Source organism: Vanellus vanellus, assembly GCF_965231255.1.
Source record: "Vanellus vanellus genome assembly, chromosome: 2".
NCBI classification, from domain to species: Eukaryota; Metazoa; Chordata; class Aves; order Charadriiformes; family Charadriidae; genus Vanellus; species Vanellus vanellus.
Window position 1 is genome coordinate 123571536 of NC_138906.1, and position 24383 is coordinate 123595918.

General features: G+C 41.1%; 1 protein-coding gene across 3 annotated transcripts in view; it reads left to right on the top strand.

Annotated features, from left to right (window-relative positions):
• Positions 1–24383, top strand: part of DTNA (dystrobrevin alpha) — a 187340-nt gene that overhangs the window by 99856 nt on the left and 63101 nt on the right. For all 3 annotated transcript variants that reach the window (XM_082499289.1, XM_082499287.1, XM_082499288.1), the window contains 2 exons: positions 15518–15731; positions 23600–23685. In XM_082499289.1, coding sequence (XP_082355415.1) covers positions 15518–15731; positions 23600–23685 — 300 coding nt within the window. The remainder of the gene's footprint in view (positions 1–15517; positions 15732–23599; positions 23686–24383) is intronic.

Sequence of the window (24383 nt, forward strand, 5' to 3'; positions counted from 1 at the left end):
TACTATGGCACGAAGGAAGGAATGAATCTGTCTCTTGGTGTATATTGTTTGTGGAGGTTGAACTCAATTTCTGATAAATGAAGCCGACACTAGTATCATACTGCATCTCTTGTAAAGGTGCTGATCTTCCCCGAGTTTAATTTTCCACACTTCATTCATCTATATTTTGCCTTGAAGCTCTTATTTTGTCTTGGATTTGCAGGATATCTTTAAGGATTGCATGTGTTAAATAAAGGATGACAGATAAGTGGCCATGTACATTGAGACTCTTACTCCATCTAGGGGCCCTGACAACATCATTAAAGACCTTCTGTCACACAGAGGAGGAAGGACAGATGTGTGAGACTGCACCTAAATCCCATTTATCTGTCATTTCACATTCTGCAGTCTTGTTTCCTTTCTTATTGTTGCTGATTGTTGAGCTATGTTTGTGTCAACTAGAGCTTTTCTCCTTGTCTTGGCCTATTCCTCATACCAGTTTCCTTAAGAGATGTGAAGTTTTAGTGTGTCATACTGCAGACTGCTGCAATGGGAGCCACTGCAGTTGCCTCCTGGTACTGGTGTTCTGGTTACTGAGCAACTCAGCCAGGGAACTGGAGCACGGTGCAGCTCTTGCAGAAGACATTGCTTTGAATATGAGTAATGGCAGGAGGGCAAATGTGGAAAGATTGTGTGAACACAAAGCCAGAGTTTAGTCAAATATTCTCTGCAGTTTGTCTGAATGAGATATTGTCTACTCAACTGAATGTGATACAAAAAAAAAAATGGATCTTCCAGATACCAGAATTCATCTGTCCCTATCTCAAAGCTGATTATAGCTCAGATTCCAAAAGATTTGGGGGCAAATAAATCATGTTTTTTTCAGTGTAGTAGGTCTTTAAATGCCTATGAAAGCTTGAACCTATGGCAGTAATTAGCACCTCCATTACCAATCCCAGCAAAAGGTTAAGAAAGATTAGTCTGAACTGTCCTTATGATTTCAGGCAGCAGATGCTTTTTCACCAAAGTCCTGCATGTCACATGAATGTTCTACTTCATAGCAATGCTCTGGCTCTCAACAGCTGAGGTTGATATTGGGATTTTGTCCCAGAAACCCTCTGGATTGACCCAACCTCTTCAGAAGAGAGAGGCGTATGCCATCACTCTTGATGGTGTCTCTTCTGTTCTGGGGCTGAAAAATGCAGTTCTGGTATCAGTCAGTTTACCCAAGCATTAAATTCATCTTAAGTATTTCTCTAATTATAGAATCATAGAATCATAGAATGCTGAGGTTGGAAGGGACCTTTAAGATCATCAAGTCCAACCATTAACCTACCCTGACAAAAACCACTTCTAAACCATGTCTCCAAGTACCACATCTACCCTTTTATTAAACACCTCCAGGGATGGTGAATCCACCACCTCCCTGGGCAGCCTATTCCAATGTTTAATAACCCTTTCAGTGAAAATTTTTTTCCTAATATGTAATCTAAATCTCCCCTGACATAACTTGAACCCATTTCCTCTCCTCCTATCACTTGTCACCAGGGAGAAGAGGTCAGCCCCCACCTCTCTACAACCTCCTTTCAGGCAGATGTAGAGAGTGATAAGGTCTCCCCTCAGCCTCCTCTTCTCCAGGGTAAACAACCCCAGTTCCCTCAGTCGTTCCTCATAAGACTTGTTCTCCAGACCCCTCTCCATCTTTGTAGTCCTTCTCTGGACACACTCCAACACCTCAATGTCCTTCTTGTAGTGAGGGGCCCAAAACTGAACACAGTACACGAGGTAGGGCCTCACCAATGCCAAGTACAGGGGGATGATCACTTCCCTAGTCCTGCTTACCACAGCATTCCTGATACAGGCTAGGATGCCGTTGGCCTTTTTGGCCACCTGGGCACACTGCTGGCTCATATTCAGCCAGCCGTCCACCAACACCCCCAGGTCCTTTTCTGCTGGGTGGCTTTCAAGCCACTCCGCCCCAATCCTGTAGCACTGCATGCGGTTGTTGTGACCCACGTGCAGGACCCGGTACTTGACCTTGTTGAACCTCATACCATTGGCCTCAGCCCATCGGTCCAGCATGTCCAGATCCCTCTGCAGAGCCATCCTACTCTCAAGCAGATCAACACGCTCGCCTAGCTTAGTGTCATCTGCAAACTTACTAAAGGTGCATTCGATCCCTTCATCCAGATCATTGATAAAGAAGTTAAAGAGAACCGGCCCCAGCACTGAGCCCTGGGGGATGCCACTTGTGACTGGACACCAACTGGATTTAACTCCATTCACCACCACTCTCTGGGCACGGCCATCCAGCCATTTTTTTACCCAGCGAAGAGTACACCTGTCCAGGCCATGAGCAGCCAATTTCCCCAGGAGAATGTTGTGGGAAACGGTGTCAAAAGCTTTGCTAAAATCCAGATAGATAACATCCACAGCTTTTCCCTCATCCACTAAGCAGGTCAGCTTATGATAGAAGGAGATCAGGTTTGTCAGGCATGACCTGCCTTTCACAAACCCATGCTGTCTGGGCCCGATCACGCTGTTCTCCTGCATGTGCTGTTAATGGCGCTGAGGATGAACTGTTCCATGACCTTCCCAGGTACTGAGGTCAGACTGACCAGCCTATAGTTCCCTGGATCCTTCCAGCCCTTCATGTGGATGGGTGTCACGTTTGCCAACCTCCAGTCAGCAGAGACCTCCCCGGTTAGCCTATTTTTAGATAATTATTTTTCATAGATGAAAACGTTATGGGCCAAATCCAGCCCATATTACATAAGAAATTATTTAAATTGATAGAATAAGGATCAGCTTAAGAATATGCATATATGTAAAATATTACAACTTTTATATTCAAGGAAATACACAATTCATGTTTCATTAGTGTTCTGTATCTTGTGTTGCTGTTTACGGTCTTGCCAACCCTAAGTGATTAAAAAAAGAAAAATTACAGAAGACAAAATAACCATGGGTGAAACTCTGAAAAACAGGAGATGGGCCAAAGAGGGGTTTTGTCTTCAAGCAATTCTAGATCATAGAATCATAGAATGGTTTAGGTTGGAAAGGACCTTGAAGATCATCGAGTTCCAACCGCCCTGCCATAGGCAGGGACACCTCCCACTAGACCAGGTTGCCCAAGGCCACCTCCAGCCTGGCCTTGAACACCTCCAGGGATGGGGCCTCACCAACTTCTCTGGGCAACCTGTTCCAGTGCCTTACCACCCTCAAAGTGAAAATATAATATCTGCTTATTCTTTTTCATTAACCTTTGTGATATGACTGAACCTTTAAGGTTGAGAATGTAATCTCAACTTGTTTTCTATAGCCATGAGGGAAGAAATTGTTATAAAGAACTGTTAAATAGGGTATTTTCTTGTCATCTCGAGCTATCTTTTAAAGAAAACAGCAATTAATACAAGATTGGGGATAATACCCTATAACCTTAGAGCTGGTAACACATACTGCTTCAAAATTAATGAAAAATACAAATAACCCAATTTGTTAATATTTGCATTCACTTTACACTTGCTTTTTGCTGGTAACAGTGCCAAAGCAAGCTGTAGTCCTTTTGTGGCATGGGGAAGTTTTTAAGGAAGATAGAGGGAGCTGGCAGTTGTTCTATCAAAGGAAAAAAAAAAAAAACAAAGTTATTTAAGAGAGAAAGATGTAGTATTAGTCCGACTTGGCATTTGAAGAAACATACTTCTGGTGGAGATTTTATCACTGTAATAAGGACATTCAATATGAAGACATTCTGCCTCATCACATGTGATTGCCTGTATAGGACATCCACACCTCCAAATCTCCAAGCACATAGTCTTTATTCAACCAAATACATAGACAAGGCCATTTTCTGGAGACAGCCGTGGGGATACACAACCTTTGATTTGTGTTAGCTCGCTTGACGTTGTGCCAGTAGAGAGTTAAAATATTATAGCAAATGTGTGCTGCATTTACTAAAATACACCCAGTAGTGCCATCCTGTGGTCAGGACTGCGGCTACCAGAAGGCTTGTGCACCGTGTACCGCCTGTTTTCTAAAAGCTGGTTTGTCCTGGGGTGTTACACACAATCTGAGTTGTGCCAGGCTTTAAAATTATGGTTTTCTTCTCATATGTTCACTTATTTCTAAACATCTAGTTCAATCTCCTAAATAGGAGTGGTGGGACACAGCTTTTTCTTTTCTCTGCAAACATTTTTTGAAATTCTCCATAATTCAGTTTCTGTCACCAGATCTATAACAGAGAAAACTTTGAAAATCAACTCCAGATACAACATCACCCAGCCTTGGAGATGTTTTTTGCCACCTTTTGGGTGTGCAGAAGCGTTTTCCTAATATATGGTTTGTTGTAATATAGTACAGAAGAGTTATATTTCATTAAAAATTTGAAATGCTGTAATTTTACTAATTGAAATATGAACTCAGATGTCAAGGCAAATTGACCTTATTTTAAGAGAAATGAGAACGCTGTTGTGTGTCATGCGTATTTACTGACCAAGTTTTGTTTCCCCATTTCTCCATGAATTCTTTGGCTAATTTAAAGCTGACACTTGCAAAACCCATTTGAACGAACTATTTAGTCAGATTGAGGCCGGATTGCACAATGCCTCAGATAAATACTTTCTCATTAAAATAATATTGTGGTGGAATAGCAAGAATAATAGAGATGCATAATCTAGGAATACCATTGTTTGTTTTGGGGGGGGATTTATAAAGTTTCTGGCTATGGAACACAGGTAGCAACAGGTCTGCTATTTAATTCATAAATATGTTTAAGTCTTAAACCAGGAAAATTATGTCTAATCAATGGATTTAAGCTATGCAACTTATTAGCAATGGTGCAGAGTTTTAATTGATGGTTGTCATCAAAATATTAAGAAGTTTAGAGTTAGGGGGCTTTGTTATTTTATATATGTCATACTTCATTCAGTATTTTGAATAAATTATTTCAAAGTGTGTTTAAAAAAAGCAAATACTTTCTCAGCATCTGGGTGACACATAGATGACAACAGTTTCCTAGCCCAGCACTGCAGGGTGCATCGCCCACCGTTCCCTTTTGCAGAATCGACTGTCATTAGTGCTGCTCCTTGGGGAGACTGATGGCCTCTTCTGCCACCCACAGAGAGCCGTTCAGGCTTCACTTAAATATAGGTGATGCAAAATAGGCAGGAAATGACAGAGGGGGAGGGGACAGGGGGGAAGAGGAACTTTTATTGTAAATTAAATTAATGCAAAAGAGAAGAATTTTACTGGAGATCTTTACATACTCTTACACCTTGGTGGATTTGTCAGGTACCATATTAAAAGTAAAAAGAACATACTTCAGTGTATTGTTATCCTAATGGTTATTCCTCATTAGTAGCACTTGGCCAAGGTGATAGACACTTCCAACAGCCCACATTTGTTTAATGTGCTGGAGTGATCAGAATCTCGGAAGGTTTTAGAATAACTCATTTTTCCTTCTGGGCAGAACAGTAGGTGAGGACACAAGGATGCAAGCCCGAGTATGTGGACAGGAGAACCCTTAAAACATTTCCACAAAACTTTCAGTGCCTCAGTTGTCCTCATCACGTCCTGCAGATTTCCAGACACCCAGCAGCCAGGTTTAGCAGCCGCTCAGAAATGTCTCCCATGTGGGCAGTGTGCAGCTGGCCAGCAAGTGCACAGAGAACCCAGCTCCTGATGGGTAGGACATCGCTTGCACAGACTGATTCCACACACGGTTTCGCACAAAGTCCAGCATGTCCCCTGTGGTGTGTACCACATGGACAGGTGATCTGCATGAATTCAGTGAGTCCAAACGCAGCTAACTTAGTGCACAGTAGTTCGGAAGAAAGATGTTTCCGTGGGTTGGTCTGAATATTTCATTCCTTGTCAAGGCACTTCTGCTTACTCTGTGTGTCCATCATTGGGGTGGGCAGGTAGAAATGGATAGCCTTACTCCAGCTTCTCGCCGGGCCAGTGCATACCACACACCTGCGCGGTCTCACAGCACGAGCAAAGAGATAACGAGGAGGAAGAATGCATGTAGCTGATGCGACTAAATGAAACCATGACCTCGCTCTGAGATCCCTTGGCATTCAAAGGAACGCTTGAGGGAATATTTGAGTAGGCAGAGCACCATGAAGGCCCTCTGTACACCTCACACAAAACCTCTTGAGGATATGAAGGACTCTTTCCCAAGTTCAAGGGGCCTCGGGGCAGGGTCCTGTGGTTTTTTTGTTTATTGTGTGAGTCAGAAAAGGAACAGCTTACTTGAGCAATGGCTTTAGAGAAAAAAATCAGTGGGGCAACACTGATTCCTCTCCAGTAAGGGTTATTATGTTTTTGCAATATAAGTTACTGACAAGACGAGCACATCAGAATCACTGATGTTGGCAGGGGCCTCTGGAGAGACCAGGCTCAGCTAGAACAGGTTGCTCAGGGCTGTGTCCAGTTCAGATTTTAATATCTTCAAGGGTGGAGACTCCACAGCCTCTCTGGGGAACCTGTCACAGTGTTTGACAACCCTCACAGGGAATTTTTTTTTCTTATGTTTAAATGCTTTCCTGTATTTTGATTTGTGCCCATTTCCTGCTGTCCTTTCACTATCTTTTTCCTGAAGAGAGTGACTCTATCATCTTTACTCCCTTGCATGAGATGTTTATACACACTTACAAAGTCCCTCTGACCCTTCTCTTCTCCAGGCTGAACAGACCCAGCTTGCTCAGCCTCTTCCTATATGACAGTTGATCCAGTCTGTTCATTATCTTCATGGCCCTTTGCTGGACTTTGGACCCAGCACTCCAGATGTGTCACCAGTGCTGAGTAGAGGGGAAGGATCACCTCCCTCCACATGCTTGTAACACACTACCCAATGCACCCCAGGGGGATGTTGCCCTTCTTTGCTGAAAAGTTGTATTGCTGGTTGGCACCCAGCCTGCACTGGTCCATGGGGTTATTCCTCTTCACATTCAAGACTTTGCATTTCCATTTGTTGCACTTAATGAGGTTCCTGTCGGCCTATTTCTCCAGCTTGTTGTGGTCCCTCTGAATGGTAGCACAGCCCTCTGGTGTTTCAGCCATTCTTCCCAGTTTTGTGTCAGCTGCAAACTGTCCCATCATCCAGGTCATTAATGAAGGTGTTAAACAGTTTTGGCACCAGTATCAACCCTGGGGTTATACCACTAGTGACTGAACTCCAACTGAATTTGGTGCCACTGATCACAAGATTTTCATTAAATGTGTTCAGACAGTTTTTAGTCCACCTCACTGTCAACTTATCCAGCCCGTACTTACTAGTTTGCCATTGAGGATATTATGGGACACAGTGTTGAAAGCCTTGCTAAAGTCAGAATAAAGAACATCCACTGCTCTCTCTTGTCCCGTGAGCTAGTCGTTTCATTGTGGAAAGCAAAGAGGTTGATCAAGCATGATTTTCCTCTCATAAATCCATGCTGACTGCCCAAAATCACCTTCTTGTCCTTAATATTCTTGGAAATTCCAGGAGGATTCACTCCTTCCCCTTTCCAGAGATTGAGGTGAGGTTTTAGTTCACTGGATCCTTCTTGCTCTTCTTGGGAATAGGAGCCACAGTGACTTTCTCACAGACACCATCCCCTGATTGCCATAAACTTTTGAAGACAATCAAGTGGCCTTGCATTGACATCAGCCGGCTCCCTCAGCACTCGTGGGTGCATTCCCCATCAGGTCCAATGGGCTTGATTATGCCAATCTGTTTAAATATCCCCTAACTGGATCCTCCTCCACTGAGGTTGTCTTCCTTGCTCCAGACTGTCCCATTTGTTGCAGGGGCTCTTGTCATGAAGACAAAGCTCACCAGTAAGCCTTGCCAAATTCAATTCCAGGTGGGCAGTCTTTAACAAGACTTTGATTTTTGTGAAGAAAGAAGTAAACGTTGTCTGTGGTTACTCTTGGTTCTAACATTTTTTACTATTGTATGGGTCTAATACACACTTCTCTAAAAATTAAACCATTTTGGGATCTAAATAACATGGCAGTAAATATTCTCAATATTTCGTTAATTTCTTCTTTAAGCTTGTAGTATTTACTCACCAATCACTGCATCTATAAAACCTAGAAATCAAGTGAAATAGCAAGAAGATGCAGTGAAATACATTTTGACATTAACATGTTCAAATATGTGCTGACAAGCTAGAAGTCCACCAGTCTTGGTTTTGGAAAGCAGTGATGACCATCCCAGGAGCTGTTGATGGCCTGCAGAGCGTTCAGAAGTGACCCAACGCACACCAAGCTCGTTGGATCAGCTGCTTAGTGGGTGCCAGCTACAGTAGAAATCACTGGGCTGTATGAACTGTGTCTGGCAGCAGAGGTAGGCAAGGGAGGTAGATGAGGAGCCTAAAAGACATAGGAGGAGGGATAGGAACCTACAGTTCCACCTACAATCTGAGAGGAGGTTCAGATATTTGGGCAATGAGTAGCGTACATGTGGCAGCTGTCACCAGAGGTACCCAGCCAAAGAACTGGGATAGCTCATCCTAGCCCTGAGCACACCCTGGCACATTTTCTTTTTCATGTGATTTGGCACCAGAGAGCGTAAAAGATTGCAAGCCATCGTAACTGGCACGTCGATCTCTGTAGTGGCGGGACATGCAGATAAAGTTTTTGATGATCATGCTACAGCTGACTGATTTAAGGGGCAGCTTGGCCACAAACAGGTGTAGTTTAGAGGGAAAACACGCCTCGCACATCCTCTGTTCCCCTCCTGGCAGCAGGAGAGAGGGAGACAAACAGACAGAGTGAGTGACTTCCCGGGGCTTCATAGCAATGACGATGACAGATGGTTCCAATACCTTGATATGTGGTGGGTTCATAGATTCTAATCATAAAAAGAAGAATCGCCTAACATATTTTATAATATTTTTAGAATTGTTAGACAAGGAAGCATGAATCTGTCCCTTTTAATGAAATGCACCTGAAATACCTGACATACGTTCAAGTGCCATTGATTTCAAATGACAGTACTAGTATGTTTAAATTCAAGCATGTCTGTAAGAGCTTTGCTGGACTAAAATCGTAATAAAATGTGTCTTAAAATGTTGGAAATAATTTAAATTAATGCTTCTTTAAAAGTTTTTCCCATATTCACCAACAAAGGAAAATCTGTCAAGGAAGAATTGTCCTAAGTATGAATTGGGCATGTTTAACGTAGATTTAGTTAGACCTATTGTATATTAAGTAGATATGGATTGATTATTAAAGCCCGAATTTAGTCGCTTCCCTCGTTTGATTAAATGTAATCTCCTCTTCCATGTTCATTTAGTAATAAATGGAAAGATAACATTGTAGAATTCATGGTTCAGATGGAATACAAAAAAAATGCAGTAGAACAGGTGAGGATTTTCGCATAAGTAGATCAATTTAATGGTAAGAAAGCTTAAGCACACAGACTGGGTTTAATTTTTTTTTTTTTTTTTACTACTGAGAAGATAAACTTCCACTACAGTTTTCTTTTTTGTGCTTGCTTAGGGCAACATCATTTCTTGATAAGTGATGTTTGAAGCAATCTGCCTCCTTTGAGATTAGTGATATATCCATGATGATGTATAACTCACAGCCTTTCCATAATTCTAAATAAACTGCATGATAGAAACAAGACTTCATTTTTCACTGCATAAATAAATTTTAATTTCTTTGCTTTGAGTTGAAAAAAAAATGAGTGTAGTCCATCTCTTCTCTCACATTTTGGCTATTAAGATACCTTTATTTACCAAACAGAAAATTACTAAGTTGCAAGTAAATTAAAGTTACTAGTTACAATAAATTAAAAATGCATTGGTTTCCTGCTAATGAAAAGACTAAAATACACTTGAAGAAAAGAAGGAGGATCAAGATCAGTAAAATTGACATACGCATTTATAGTAAGCATCATAATTTTGTCCTAAATTCTGCTTTCTCCAAATGTATCCAGGGTACACCTCTTCCACAAATTAACCTGTTGACAGAGTTGTAGGTGATGAAATTCTGCACTATAACTACTAATTACTCTTTTTCATCATCAGAGTAGTAAAAGGCAATAGGAGAAGATGTTCTGAACACCGGTAAAGGCAGAAGGTCAGGGTGTAAAACTTCAAGGGTATTTGAAAACTTTTTAGTTTGAGGAAAATATAAAATTCCTTTCAAACTGAGCCAGCTGTCTTCATCCACCCTTAGATCCTTCAGAGAGGGACTCATCAATTCAGTTACAATGTGTTGGCAACACGTTATTGTAACAGGTGAAGGAGTCCACTGAAGGAAATAACATTACTTATTTGGAGTATATTTTGATGCATTAATCTTAGTTCTCTGCAGTTCAGCCAGGGTCTCCTCAAAGTACGCATTTGTTGGTAACGATTGCTGTGGAGTGAATGGCAGCCACCTGTAATGCTGCTCATCTGCATTGTCCCACGTCTGTCCAGATACTGAACTTTATTTATGTTGACTAATCACTGTCTCTTACAGAATGTGCTCAAATATGAACCCTCTATGACAGTGCTTAAATGTTACTTAATCTCATAAAAGTTAAATTAGCAGACAGTGTTTGCCATAGAAGATCTAATAATGCAGATGTTTAGCTTATCTGTGACTTTAGAAATCACTTCACAGAAAATTGAAGGGGAAATGTATAGTTTAGCAATTGCTTGTGGAAATCATTATTTTTTTCTCAGTCATCAGGCAAATAAGGGAGATCTTCTAGACCTGGATAGCTGTGCTGTTTGCAGAGCGTGAGACCTTTGAAGACTCTGTGAATATTGTCTGGGCTGCACAATTTTGCATTGCCTTATACCACACAGGTGCTACGTACAAGCAGGTTTTACTCCTGCTGCCTAGTGATCATCTGCTGACACTGAAGAAACAACTGGCAGATTTCTATAGTTTCACAGATCCATTTCAGAAAGGGCATCTTTATCATTTTAAGGGATAATTCACTTTTCAGAGGGAAATGTCTGTAAGGCAACAAAAGCAGCAACAGCAACGAGAAGTTAAAAGCAAACTTACAGAGTTTGACTTTGTTGAAGGAATTTAAGGCACATTTTAGGAGAGAGAATGCTGTCCTGCGTCTGTGAGCTGTACATTACATTGCAAACTCTTTTTGTTAGCATCATGGTAGTATGTAGAAATCAGATTCGGGTTTTATTGCACTACTTGTTGTACAAACAAAGTAAGGAGACATGCCTTCTTCAGTGAGATTAAAACAATCTCAGGGTTGGATAAATAAATAAATGGGCATTGCAGATATTACAGAAAATGGGTAGCAGAGATGATGAAAATTAAAATGAGAGGAATGTAAGCTTATGCGAAGTCTGGAAGGTTGACATTCTGTTATTACGTTGAAAATACTGCAGATACGATATTAGCTGTAGGCATAAATTTTTAATAGTACAAATGAGTAGTGGAGCTTGCAGAGGTCTGTGTTTTTCTCTGCCTTCTCCCGATGTTTATAGGTTGACTTGGCAGCATGATATAATATATAAGAGTCTGCTTACTATGTGAGTAAATGTAAAGAAAATAGGATTCGAAGTGATCAGTAGGGCACTACACCCAGATGTAATCTGCGCAAGGTCAAGCAATGCAGTGTGAGAGGCTGTGACTACGACAGGATCTGATAGCTGTTCATACAGAATATTTATTATTCATACTTTATATAAAACCTGAATTATTCTAGGCCATGTAGTAGTCAGAACAGAAAAAACATCTTCTCTTAATGCTTAAAGAGCAGGTGTGGGATTCAGTTAACTCTACCAGCTCTGAGGTTACATGTCTCATGTAAACTTGTCCCTTTAAGCTTTGTCTGTAGTCAGTGAAGAAATATGGGCATCTTCGAAGCCTGGTTCCTCCCACCCGTCTCCAGACTGCGTCTTTAAGGTGCCTTTTTCTTCCACTGACGTTAGAGGGAGACTTGATCACCAGCTGACAGTAGACACCTAATTTTTGACATTTAAATTTAGGTGGGTGAATTCTTGTCCATTACAACTTTCAGGCCAGAGACTTCAGACCTCTGTACAACAGTCTAACAGACTCTCCTTGTGATTTTGAGCCAGACGTTTCAACAGATATTTTAAAAATTAGCAGATCTTGTTAAAAAATCTGGCTCTTGTCCATCTTCCATTTCCTCCTCCAGGAAGTATTACTTTCCAGCCTCTGTAGAGAGATTTGAAATTTGCGAATCAAAGGCAAAATAAAATGGTGCAGTAGGATTGTTGTTTATTTAGATTCAAGTGGAACCAAAGTGTTTCTGAAAAAAAAAAAAAAAAACAAACCCAAGTAAAATTATTTATAGTACCAGTGCACAGCAGTTCCTGGAGACTAATATTTCATAGTGGGTGGGGGACTGTTACTGCTGTGTAATTTCCCATAAGTCATTTTCTTATTCTTGTGCCCTAGCTTTCTGGCATACCAATGAATATCAGGATAGCTTATGAGGCTTTCAGGTTAGAGTTAACTCTAAAAACAATATTTTTCTCTCAGATCTGTTAGTGTACTGATGTTATTAGTCCCACGTCTGCTTGCCTCTGGACATTTCCTTTCCCAGGACCATCATCAAAACCAACTCTGGATATGACTATGTTATGAAAAATATAATATCAGTGGGAAATAAAAAAAAAACAACAACCAAACGTGAAAATCTGACAGCCACATAGTATCAATACTGGATCATGTGAAGAATAAAGACACCAAGCCCCATTTCAGCATCATTCCTTGTGCCAGCTGTTTACCTCCATGCTCTCTTATTCAAGAGTTTTCCACTACTAGGCTATAGCAATTAAAGTTAAATTGCTGCGTGAAATTCTTACTGTCAGGGAGTCTGGATGTCTGGGTAATCCTCCCTGGATGTTCTTTTATGAGTGCTGGGGAAACCATCGCAGTTCCCTGTGACTGCAGAAGTAAGCACGTATGGTCAAAACAACGGGCTTCATGCTGTGTTTGTTCCTCCACACTGATGAGGTGCAGGGCCGCTTGAGAGGTACCCCAAGCAGCTCTGATGACATGATTTGTTACCTTTTAAATTCCCCTTTTCCACTCCCATGCTTTTTCCCTCTACCATGCTCATGCAATCCCAGGTAAACAGCCTGTCCCTGTTTATTCTTTTCCCACTACCTCTAATATTGCTGATTTTACATCCTTTTTCAGGATTTATGATAGGGTTGCCCAAGTAATTTCTGCCTCGGTCTGCAGTGCTGTTAAGCTAGAACCCCTGTTTGTGCTGTTTCTTGAGTTGCTATCTTGTTAGGGTAGCCTCAAGATTAGCCATCCGCATACACCTTACTCCCTTTGTGCTCTTTGTTATGCCTGGTTAATTTCTCACGTTGTTATCTTGTTAGTGTAGCTACCGTTCAGGTTCGACAGCTTTCACACATACCCTTGCACCCAGAAGCCAGCCAGGTGAAACTGCTGGTGGAAGCACCTTCTCCTTCATCTACTTGCTCTGAATTACCAGAGCCAGCCCTCTTGGCCAGCAACAGCTAGACCTTGAGGGAAACATCACACTTAACCTTCTGCTTTCTGCTTGCCCTTCCCTTCTTAATAAGGTCACAAAATACATGTACATGGTCCAGCCTGTTGCTGCATCTTGTATTGCATGCTCTGTATTTCTTCCCTGGCTGCCTTGCAATGGTGACCCAGAGTGAGAAATGCTCATTAACCCTTTTATCCCGACCAGACAATGGCTTTCTGGTGACTTCTTCCATTCTCTGCCTAGTCTGGCCTCTGAGCCACATGGCGAAGCTGCCCAGAAAAGATCGGTTATTATGGGCAGACTGTCTTCCTGGAGATCGTTCGTCTCTCGTTCACCCAGTTTACCTCTGTGGCAACTTGACAGTGAAAACTGGTTGAATGGGAATGGGAATGGCTGCATTAAAAGGATCTGAGACCTATGCCAGACTTTTTACAGGGAACATGCTCTTCCCCAGCTAGAAGACAAAAAGGAAGAGTTCGGAGAGGTTGTATGCTCCACCCACCTGGCTTAATTCAGGATGACACTCTGAAGACAGCCTGCCAGCATACAAAGTCACCTATAGAAGTTTCCTTTTAATACAAAGGCCAAATAAATATTAAGGTGTCGCAATGGAGCAGCATCTTTCAATTTTTTCCCAATTATTTGCTAGGGAACAGCAAGAAGAAGTGGAAAAGTGCCTTGTCTAGTGCCTGAAGAAGTTGCTGCTGCGGTAGCTTCTCACCTGTATGGTGTATCTCTGGATACACATGCAGTAGTAGGGTGTTAGACATTATTTTTTCCCTGAGGCAGAAGAAAAAAAAAAAACAATCATAGGGAAAAATTCTAGACTAAGTTAAACGACTATATCTGGTTTCATTATCTATCTAACATCAGCTTACATTTCCCTGCTATCAGACCATCATGTCACACTGCAGTCTGAGACAGCACCTGCAAACCAAGCAAGAAAAAATGAAATTATGAGGATTAGAATTAAATTTCTCTATCTACAAAAAAATGTGTCTCCTTGCACATACAGATGGCTCTTGATATGTCATAAGACCTACCACTAAGTAATAAGAACTATACGGTAGTTTCTCTGGTAAAAAAAAAAAAAAAAAGGGAATTTACACCCTGAACCTCGTGATTTGTTTCTTATTGACAGTTTCATAGGACAGTAGGTAATACTTAAGATTAAAAAAAAAGGGGGGGATGATTCTTTGAGTTCAGGTTTGAACTAAATCCAAATTTTGAATGAGTGTAGGGTTTTTTTTTTTATTTTTGGCATGGTCCACCACTTCTGGAAATGCCAATCTGCAGCAAGCCGATCATACTGCCACAGTAACAGTGCTATGCCAACAACATTCCTGCTTGGGTACAATATGAAGGGTGAGCAGAGATTGTCCTTTAAGCTGTCATTGTAGGTAAAAACAGCCCCCATGAATTTCCACTTAGACCGAGACTTTATCAAAGAGAGAGATTTAACAAATTGTTTGGCAAATATATTTAGAAGACACGAAATATGACTTTGGGATCACTTCATTACATGTTCTTTGTTTAAATGTGGCTTGTCTACACTGACTCAATTACAATTCTGTTTCTGTAAAATATTTTGCTTTCCATACAAATTGCTGAAAAGAATTTTCAAAATGTCAGTACGTGTTGAGCACTTAGTATTCGTAGGATTTTCTGAAAAGCCCATCTGCTATGCAAATTAATATCTAAGAGTAATTTCTGAATGGAGATTCATAGAGGCGTAATTCAGAAAGACAATTAGCATATGTTTACCTTCCAGTGATTTCTGTAAAATACAGATTTTTACTTGAATACTTTATACAATAAGAAATGATTTCTCGAGCTGAAGTTGTACTTATTACAACTACTAATATCAATATATTGTTTGCTTATTAATGGATTTGAATTTTATTTGCTCTTTCCTCTACCGAGTTCACTTCTCAGTGATGGAAAATACGTTCATTCATTTAATTATTCATGAAGCCTGTCCTGTGTGATTGTGTCATTCCTCACCTTGTGGGATGAGGTGACTTTTTTTCTCAGTTGCTTTCAGGAGCGCACATCCCCACCAACTCTTTTTGTCCTATTCCCTAGTGCACCTGGTGGACATCTGGAACGTGATAGAAGCCTTGCGGGAAAACGCACTGAACAACCTGGACCCCAACATCGAACTGAACGTGGCTCGCCTGGAAGCTGTGATTTCAACTATCTTCTACCAGCTCAACAAACGGATGCCGACAACACACCAGATCAATGTGGAGCAATCCATCAGCTTACTGCTCAACTTCTTGCTAGCAGCCTTTGATCCGTAAGTCTGCCTTTCTTCCCTCCTCTCCGGAATGGTGAAAGGATTTTACTTGCTCTGGAAATATCTTCGGAAATCAATTGAACAAAATAAATTCTGACCCAAATAATGAGCACATGAATAGTGCTAACTAGGGAGAGAACCTAAATTAAGGACCTCTGCTTTCCTTTCTGTTGAGCCAAATTCAGCACGACTGTGTTTTCATCCAGTTACTCAGACTTGTTCCAGTTTATATCAAAGAAGAATTATCTACAGAAACAAATTTACATCCACTTCTAATTTGCCTTGTTATTTATTGACACACCAGTGGCTGACACCACTGCAATGCCTCTGCAGCAGTGACATGGGTTAATAGCTCATTATTGTGAAAGAGCTCATTTTCCTGCAAGTTCTTGCAGCTGTAAGCAATTTTTTTTCCTGGCTTGTGCCAGTGCAGCATGATTTTGAGACCATGACAGAAATAGGATAAAGACCTGGAGGTGATGCTGAAATTCATGTTGTTTATTACTGCATGGGAGCCGTGTTACAAAAAGGACAAGCTTGAGATAGAGTGAGCCACTTACTGTAACAAATATACTGTGTATACGTATTACAGTTTCTGAATACATACTCATCAAACTGTACGGCCGTATTTGCAGTCTTCAAACGCAAATTATTGGAGAACAGAGGTTAAGTCTGACAGATGCAGATGACCTATCGCCTCTTTATAGTAAAAATTCACCATCTGAAAACAATAGCCATGACGTATTGAAATAAGGATGCTGCCTCTCTCTCCCTCCCTTTTTCCTGTCCTTTTCGCTTGAGGGCCCCGGTGCTGGGTACCATCAAGCACCTTTCGGAGCCAGACCAGCCAGCAGCTCAGTTGCCATGGCAACAGGGAGAAAAAGTAGATGTTCCACATGAGGGGAGGCTGCACCCAACCTCCCCTCTGGCCCCTCCGAGGGGAAAAAAAAGAAACCAATCCGTTGTGAAACCCTAGACTTCGGAAATATTTTTCTCCCCTTGAGGGCAGTAAAAGAAGGAACAGGCATTTTAATTTGTACTATTGTGGCTGTGACAAGAACACTAAAGGACAATGAAAGTCGCCGAACACATGGATTGGTGCATGCTGCAAGCAAACTGCTTCCCGGCTGGCAAACACAAGGAAAGACCCAGGACCATGGAAGCAAGACCTGCAATAATGTGCTTGTTTTGTAGCTTGCTGTAACAGGGGTAGAGATCGCAGCTAGACATCAAGGCTACTTGCAGAGGAGGAGATTTTACTCCCCTGTAGGGAAACCGAGAAGGTGCTTAAAGGGGCAAGGTTTTGCTTTCCCTGAAAACATCCCATGTGCTGCGGGTCTTGACCTGTTTCTGGGCTCCTGTAAGGACCTCCCAGGGGTGAGGAGGCTGTGACCTACGTTCCGTTTGCCAAGCAACCGCTCAGTCTGTCATGCTGCCTCCGAGTGGAGTGCACAGGATGCACTTCCCAGAAGGACAGAGACACCCAAAGGACCCCACGGAACAGGCTGCCAGCTCTGGGACCTGAGACGGGGACTGACTGCCTGTCACGCATTTTTAAATGCACCAAACATGTGGGATGAGGTTCAGGTGCATCTTCTGAGATACCGAAGATCAGGCTTCAGAGAGATGTGTGTCAGCTAGATCTCTCTTTATTGTAGTGGGAGTTTGGACACCTATCACAGATACAGACATGGAAGTTAAGCATCTGATTCTCAAAATGTGCCCTACCCTTCAGTATTGTTCAGATTATTAAAGTTTTGGGTTGGGTGTCGGTTTAGCAACAGATCTGGTGGTCCAGATTTCCCTGTTTCTGGGAAACAGAGGGAGGGAATGAGGTGGCTCTACATTCTACGGGGACAGTGTGAGAACTGCTGGGGGTCTAATCGGACCTGATGTTTCTGCTTCCCATGTTGCTCCCTTCCTTCCCATCCCCTGCAGTGCAGCAGAAAGGTCCTTCTCTGCTGAAGGCTACAAGTTGGTAGAAGGAAGAGCAAGGTCTTTTCTCATGGTCCCATGCTCACAGAGAGGCAATACATTGCATACAGGGGAGCAGGAGGGGAACTGTGAGGTGAGATGATGTCTTTTTCTCACTCTTCCCCCGCATATATAGCATTCGGACAGTTAAACTAAATTGCTTGCAGTCTTCTCCAATTAAAAAAGGGGTTTTACTAGGTGCGTGAATCATACTGAAATTACAGCAGTCACCCCTAAAATAATCCTGTTTTCTTTGATCTGGGTTCACTCCTCTGTTTCTTAGCCTTGTGTTTTAAGGAAACTGTTGACCTGCAGAAATGCTATCCAAATTTCTAGATGGCTACTGAGGAATTATTTTTTATTATTTATTAATTAATGCTAACATGATCACACAGACAACAACAACAACAAAAAAAACCAACCCAAAACCCTAGAAAACACAGAACAGCTTTCTAAGACCAAAACAGCAGACCAAGACCAAATAGCTCTTCAGTATAAATGAGAAGGCTGTTCTAAGTGATCATGGATGTTTTTGGTATTTGTGGCTACGCGGAATGATGGCTGCTCCTGCTGTACTGTGGGCAGGTCCAGAGAAGGTTGAGCAGTTTCTCATGTCCCATTTGAAATGCAAAGAAAGGGAGTGGAGAAATGGAGTCTGCAACTTAACATATATGAAAGGACCACAAGGGACAAGTTAATGCGTGATTTAAAATCTAATAAGTCTACCACTGTCTCATTTATTTAGTTCTAGTTAATATATACTGCCCCGCCTGTACTGTGCTGGCTGAAGATTGTCCGAGCTTTAAACAGAGCTTCTTCCTTTGTTTATAGCCTGCTGAAAACCTGACAGGTTTCTCTGCCTTCTGGCAGGGAGTATTTCCCTCTGCCTGCAATACAGATGTCTTCTCAGGAGCTAGAAACTTAAGAGGAACCGTGGTGCAATGCCATGGCATGTCAGCCAGCTTGCCCACTGCCTGTGCTGAACATTCATCCCGATTTTTTGATGATTTTTTCACAGCTTTGGGGACTCATTAGGCCTACAGATTGTTATATTTCCCTGCTGCTCAACCCTGAAGGGAGGAAAAATTACAGTGTACAAGATTTCACGTGACACTGACTCTGGTGCTCCTTCATACCAAGCCAAAACCAAAGTGCGATCTTATAGAACTGCAAGACAACAAAATCACAATTCACAAACAGAAATGCCGGTCAAATTAATTTGCCATTAGTTTGTGAAGGTCAGCATCATGTGGTAGAGGACCCCAACAGACCAAAACCAGTGAGCAGAATGAGGCAGTCAAACTTTAAAGAACCTGGACAAAAACATGCCTGATTTGTGTTTTTAACTGCACAATAAAATTGGGCAATAGCTTTTGCCTCAAGGTCTAAGGTGATTAACTAGCTTTATGAAATAAGAGCATACTTCCTTTACTGGCAGACAAGTACTATATAAAAAAATGACAAGTTCAAACCTCTCTGAAAAAGTCATCCCAGGCTGGTGTTAAAGCCTGCACAGGCGGCTGGGTGGAATGTCAGCCTCATTCAATCGAGCTGTTCCCAAAATGACTCTTTTTAACCAGTCTGTAAAATATTCTGTGCTAAATCATCTTCGGCACTGACTCTGTATTGCAATACAGCTGTTCCTGCTGCAAAATTTAACTGACAGGATCATAGCCGATTTTCCTCTGTCCCATGACATACCTGTCCTACGAATGGAGCTGTGAGCTCTGGGCTATGAACAGACCCAATAGAACTGGAGGGGCTTGACTTCTATGAAGAAAATAGGAAATATTCATGCCCTTGTTTAATCAAAGGCACATTTGAATCATACTGAGTTGAATCATAAAGGTGTTCAGTGTCTGTTTGGGGAGTTTAACTTCTTGCTCCTCCACCTGTTCAGAGCTGTGAAGTGTTTAATTCCCTCTCTTCTCCATCTTCGCTAATCATTGAAAGCCGTACAGGTCAGCCAGCTTTTATGAAGGAAGTCCAGCAAAAAAAATTCATTTCAGATATTTGGTCATTATGCATTTTTCTCTCCTAAATGAAAGAGTTTTGCTTGATTCCAGTAAAATTTCCTCTCTGAAACCAGTTTGTGGAAATGGGAATTTGTAATTACAGCCTCTGACATTTCAGAATTGGCTGCCCTGATTAAGGTGGGCAGTAGGAGGCCCACAAGTAACCGAAGAAATTTTGTTACTTTTGGAAAAGATAACTTGAAGTGTTGGGGGAGCACTACTTCATGCCTCGTTAATGAGAAAAATCATATTTTCTCGATGTCCATTTCACGGGACACATTTGCTGTTTCTAAAGATGAGATGTTATTTCTTTATAGCTTTCCCCACCATATGGCTGTCTCAGGATGAGTATCGCTAGGGATTCTGATGAATGTCAGCATCATTCATTTGGTACCGCTCTCCTTGCTGACCTGAAAGGCAAACTCAGGCCCTGGAGCTGGACTTAGCCTTGTATGGTCTGTGGATTTATCAGACAGTCCATGGGGCTTCCTTGCTCTGGGGAGAGGCTGCCTCTGCAGCCGTGCATTTGAAGAGGAAGCCTTCTGCTCTTTTCGGGTGTCTAAAAGCCTGTGTTATTTTTTGCACTTTTTTCCCCAAGCAACAGGAGATAACCTTAAGCCCTGACCATCATTCCCTTTCCTAAGTGCTCCATCCTCTGTTGTTGCTAAGTGCACATCAGCATCAAGGTTTGCCTTTGCCGTCATTTATGCTTCTAGTGCTTTTCTGTTGGGATCTGAAGAGTAACCTCAGTAAGAGAGGTGCTATAGAAAATCAAAATATTTTCTGTCCTCTCCTATTTCCACTAGTAAAATTTTTATCTCTTTGCATTAGCCAGCCTAAAGCTTCTTTCAGGGAGCACCGACTTCAATAGAAATCCTCATGCTGCTATGAGCCACTGTTTCAGGATGTGCTTTTACGCAGCGAACACTGCGAGGCTCCAGCGCTGCCAGTCAAGGGCATCTGTAGTGCTTAGACATAGCTTAGGGCACTTCTGGATCCAAATGATATTGGCAATTCTTAGGCCCCATTATCCTGTCCGCTCATCAGTCATATATATTTAAATATGCGTGTGTGTATATGTATGCACACACACATGCACACATATATAAATTTGAAGGGCTAATTGTATTTATACTGGCTCTAGCGATGCTTTTATGAATACAAATGACCGATACAAAATACAGTGTCAAAACTGATCAACTCAAACGGAGAGATTGAAGAGATAAATGAAACCTTTTCTTTTTCTGATCCTCTGTTCCATAACCATTTGAGTATGGGAAAAGCCGATGGCTCTGGGGTGGAAAGCTGAAGGCAAGTTGATATGTGTCTGCCTTTCAATAATATAATCCTATTAGTAAATGTAACTAAACCTACTGGGAAAAATAATCTAAATCTGAAGCACTTCCACATGGGCTTTATTTTTTCCTGTAATTCTTCCATTGCTTCTTAATAATGCCATTGCTTCCACTTAGCATTAATTTTTCTTAAGAGTAACAGCTCTTTTAAAGGCAGGTGAAAACCTCATGATGAACAGTGCAGAAAAATTCCCAAAGGTCTAAAGGATAGCGTGCACAAAAAGAATACAAAATGACCACAGTCTCAGCCATAGCAGTGCTAGGTTCTGGTTTACACAAATTAGAATCCAGTCAGTGAAGGATGGAAATACAGAAGACTGGAAATTCCTATACTGTGATTTTAATCTTATGAAGTCAGTCAAAGGGAACACAATGTAATGAAAAAGAAAATGTGCATGAAAGCCAGCGTGGAAGGACATAGTAAAGATTTATTTCTTAAATACTGAAGTAGTGAATGTATTTCTTTTTGTCTGTATCTCTATTTGATTTTCTGACAAAAAGCAGAATTTTAAATGAGTGTAAAGAATATTTAGAATTAATATTTAGAATCATGGGTTACACTGATGTAGAACTAAAGCCAATTCACTGGACTTTAAAGATTATTAGCTGGCCAAGCTTAGGGAACTGACTCATTTTCCAAAGTTTGAGTGACTTAGTGAACACAGCAGTGAAGCATGTAGCATGCTTTAATACTCTGATATGAGTATATATACTGATATGAGTATACCATTCATGTCTGATATATATGTATGTGTTACTGTATTAGTCTGGTTTGGGGTTGCAGAGAGAGAGACACAGTCACAGGCTTTGTGTCTTTCCGGAATCAGTTTATCTTTTAGTTCTGATCAGACACAATTTTCTTCATTAGAATTATGAGTGACAATCAACAAAGTAATTTCAGAAATATTTATGAAGAGCTAAATTTCTATATATTGCTGTTGCCAGTGCAGTTAGACTATCTTATGTAAGACATAATTATATCTATTCTAACAGGAAACCTCTTACAAATGTAATGTTCCCCGATAGAGTAAAGACTGAAGGTCCCAGAAACTCCACTTCCAAAAAATGAGATAAAACTTTATTATCTGGTCCCATCATTAGCCCTTTCAGCAGAATTTAGGAGGAGACACGGGTGCCGTTTTGCTAAGCTCACAAGTATTGGCTGACTCTCTTTTTTAAAGCATGATGACAACGTGTTCTCACTGATGTCATTAAATAGGCATATGGGAAGCTATTAAGTAATGCTAAGGAGTTTGGATGACAGATAAAAGCTGCTCCAGTGCAACTGTGCACTCTCACTGCCTAATAGTAAGACTCTGAGAATTCCAAGGAAAACCACATTTCACCATTTAGATGCCAAAAAAATGAACATTAAAAAGCAGATGAACTTACAGGAGCACGTCCATTCTCATCTTTGGAAAGGGTCTGAATGTTGCAGCACTTTTGTTCTGCCTTTCCTGTCAACACTGGACTTAGTTTTGCCTAAACTGGGGGGATAGGTCTTTTAGGAGGTAGAAGTGCCTTGCAGTGTGTTAAGTCATGCATTACTCATCGAGCCCGGATATACCAAAGTTTCTATAATGGCAGGTAATCATTGGGGACCATCATGACTGTAGAGGGAGAATGAGAATAACAAGAGGAGCAATGAAGTTAAACCATTGCGTGCTTTGAGACAGTTGAAGGAAGAGTCGGCAATGTGCTAAAGGTGAACACAGCATCCTGAGAGGGCAGTATATGGTCTGATCCTTCCAGAGAGCAAAAAAAGGCTTTTACTTTTACCTGGAAGTGACTGGATTTAAAGAAAAAGCTGTGTCTTTTTGCCCTAAGGCATACTCCGGTGTGTATTTGGGTTTTAATAGCATTCTGCATTTTAAGTCGAAAATAGAGAGCCAGGCATAGCCACAACTTGAACGAAGCAGGGACAAGACTCTTCTACGTGTCACAACAAGTGTCCTTTGTTCATTCTGGATGCAAGTATATTCCCCATTTTTCAGCAAAGTTCTTAGAGGTTCGTAGGGGTCAGGTGTATCATTTGAAAGGCAAATTGTCAGGACTTACTAGCAGGTACAGTACACAGTTTGTGCAATCATGTCAGCCATTTCTACTTTTGTTCTCAGTGTTGATTTTTGCACTTATTTGCAATCTTCTAGGGACAGGTGATGATACACATTGCACTTAGGATAGGATCATGAATGTGTGTGTCCTGAGTGTGATAGGTGCCTTCCAATGCTACTATAGCACAAATAGCAGTAATAATCATCACCTTAGTGTATAATGAGATAAACAATTTAATAGTGAGCTTCATATACATAATAAATCTATTCTGAGGTCTTTATAGAACAATGTACTGATCTGTATGGCCACAAAACAAACTGATTTTAAAGGTCTTATTTCTTTGTATGTCAATCCATATATAGTATGCATTACAATACGTTGTCATGTCAAGGATATACATTTTAAATCGAAAGAGGCCCATATTATAAAATAGACACATAAAATATGTCTACTTTCTGCTTTTGAACAGGGAAGGACACGGTAAAATTTCCGTTTTTGCTGTCAAAATGGCCTTGGCAACTCTCTGTGGAGGAAAGATCATGGACAAATTAAGATGTAAGTCTTTTGGGTGACATTTTTTACCTGTTAATCATTGTTGTACTTGGAGATAACAGTACAGGTAGGAAAAGAGGGAATTAGGATAAGTTACAGTTTCATGGCTGGGTCTGGGGTTTGCACTATATATATCTCCAAGGAAATCTTGCTAAATATTTGGCTGAACTTCGCACCGGGCTTCATATTTTTGCAACCAAATTGCATATATTGAGGTTCTGATTGGTTGATTTTATTTTTTTTTCTTTGGGATGATTGAATTCAGTGTACAGGTAAGTGCCTCAAATGTTCAACATCATGGAGCATCGTTTAGCAATTTCTTCAGACTTTTTTTGAATAACATCCCTCTCATTTCACACTTAGAAGTACAATATATTTATGCACTATTTATATTTCTTCCCATAGGGCACATACTAATTCCATCTATTTCGGAGAACAGATTCTCATTTCACAGGAATTATTCCCAGTTCCCCAGTGACCAAGGCGTAGTTTACTTGTAGCTGCAATGAAAGACTTTCTGCTTTCGTCTGCTATGATGTCTGTAGCTCAGGTCCAGAACACCATTTTCAAGACTTTTTGACCAAAGCATTAATGTCAACCTTCAGTTTCCTCTGAGCCTTCTACCACAGCCAAAGAAAGTTAAGTTTAAAATTTGTTGTTGATTAGAGTAGACAAGTAGAAAACCCCGGTGCTAATTTAGT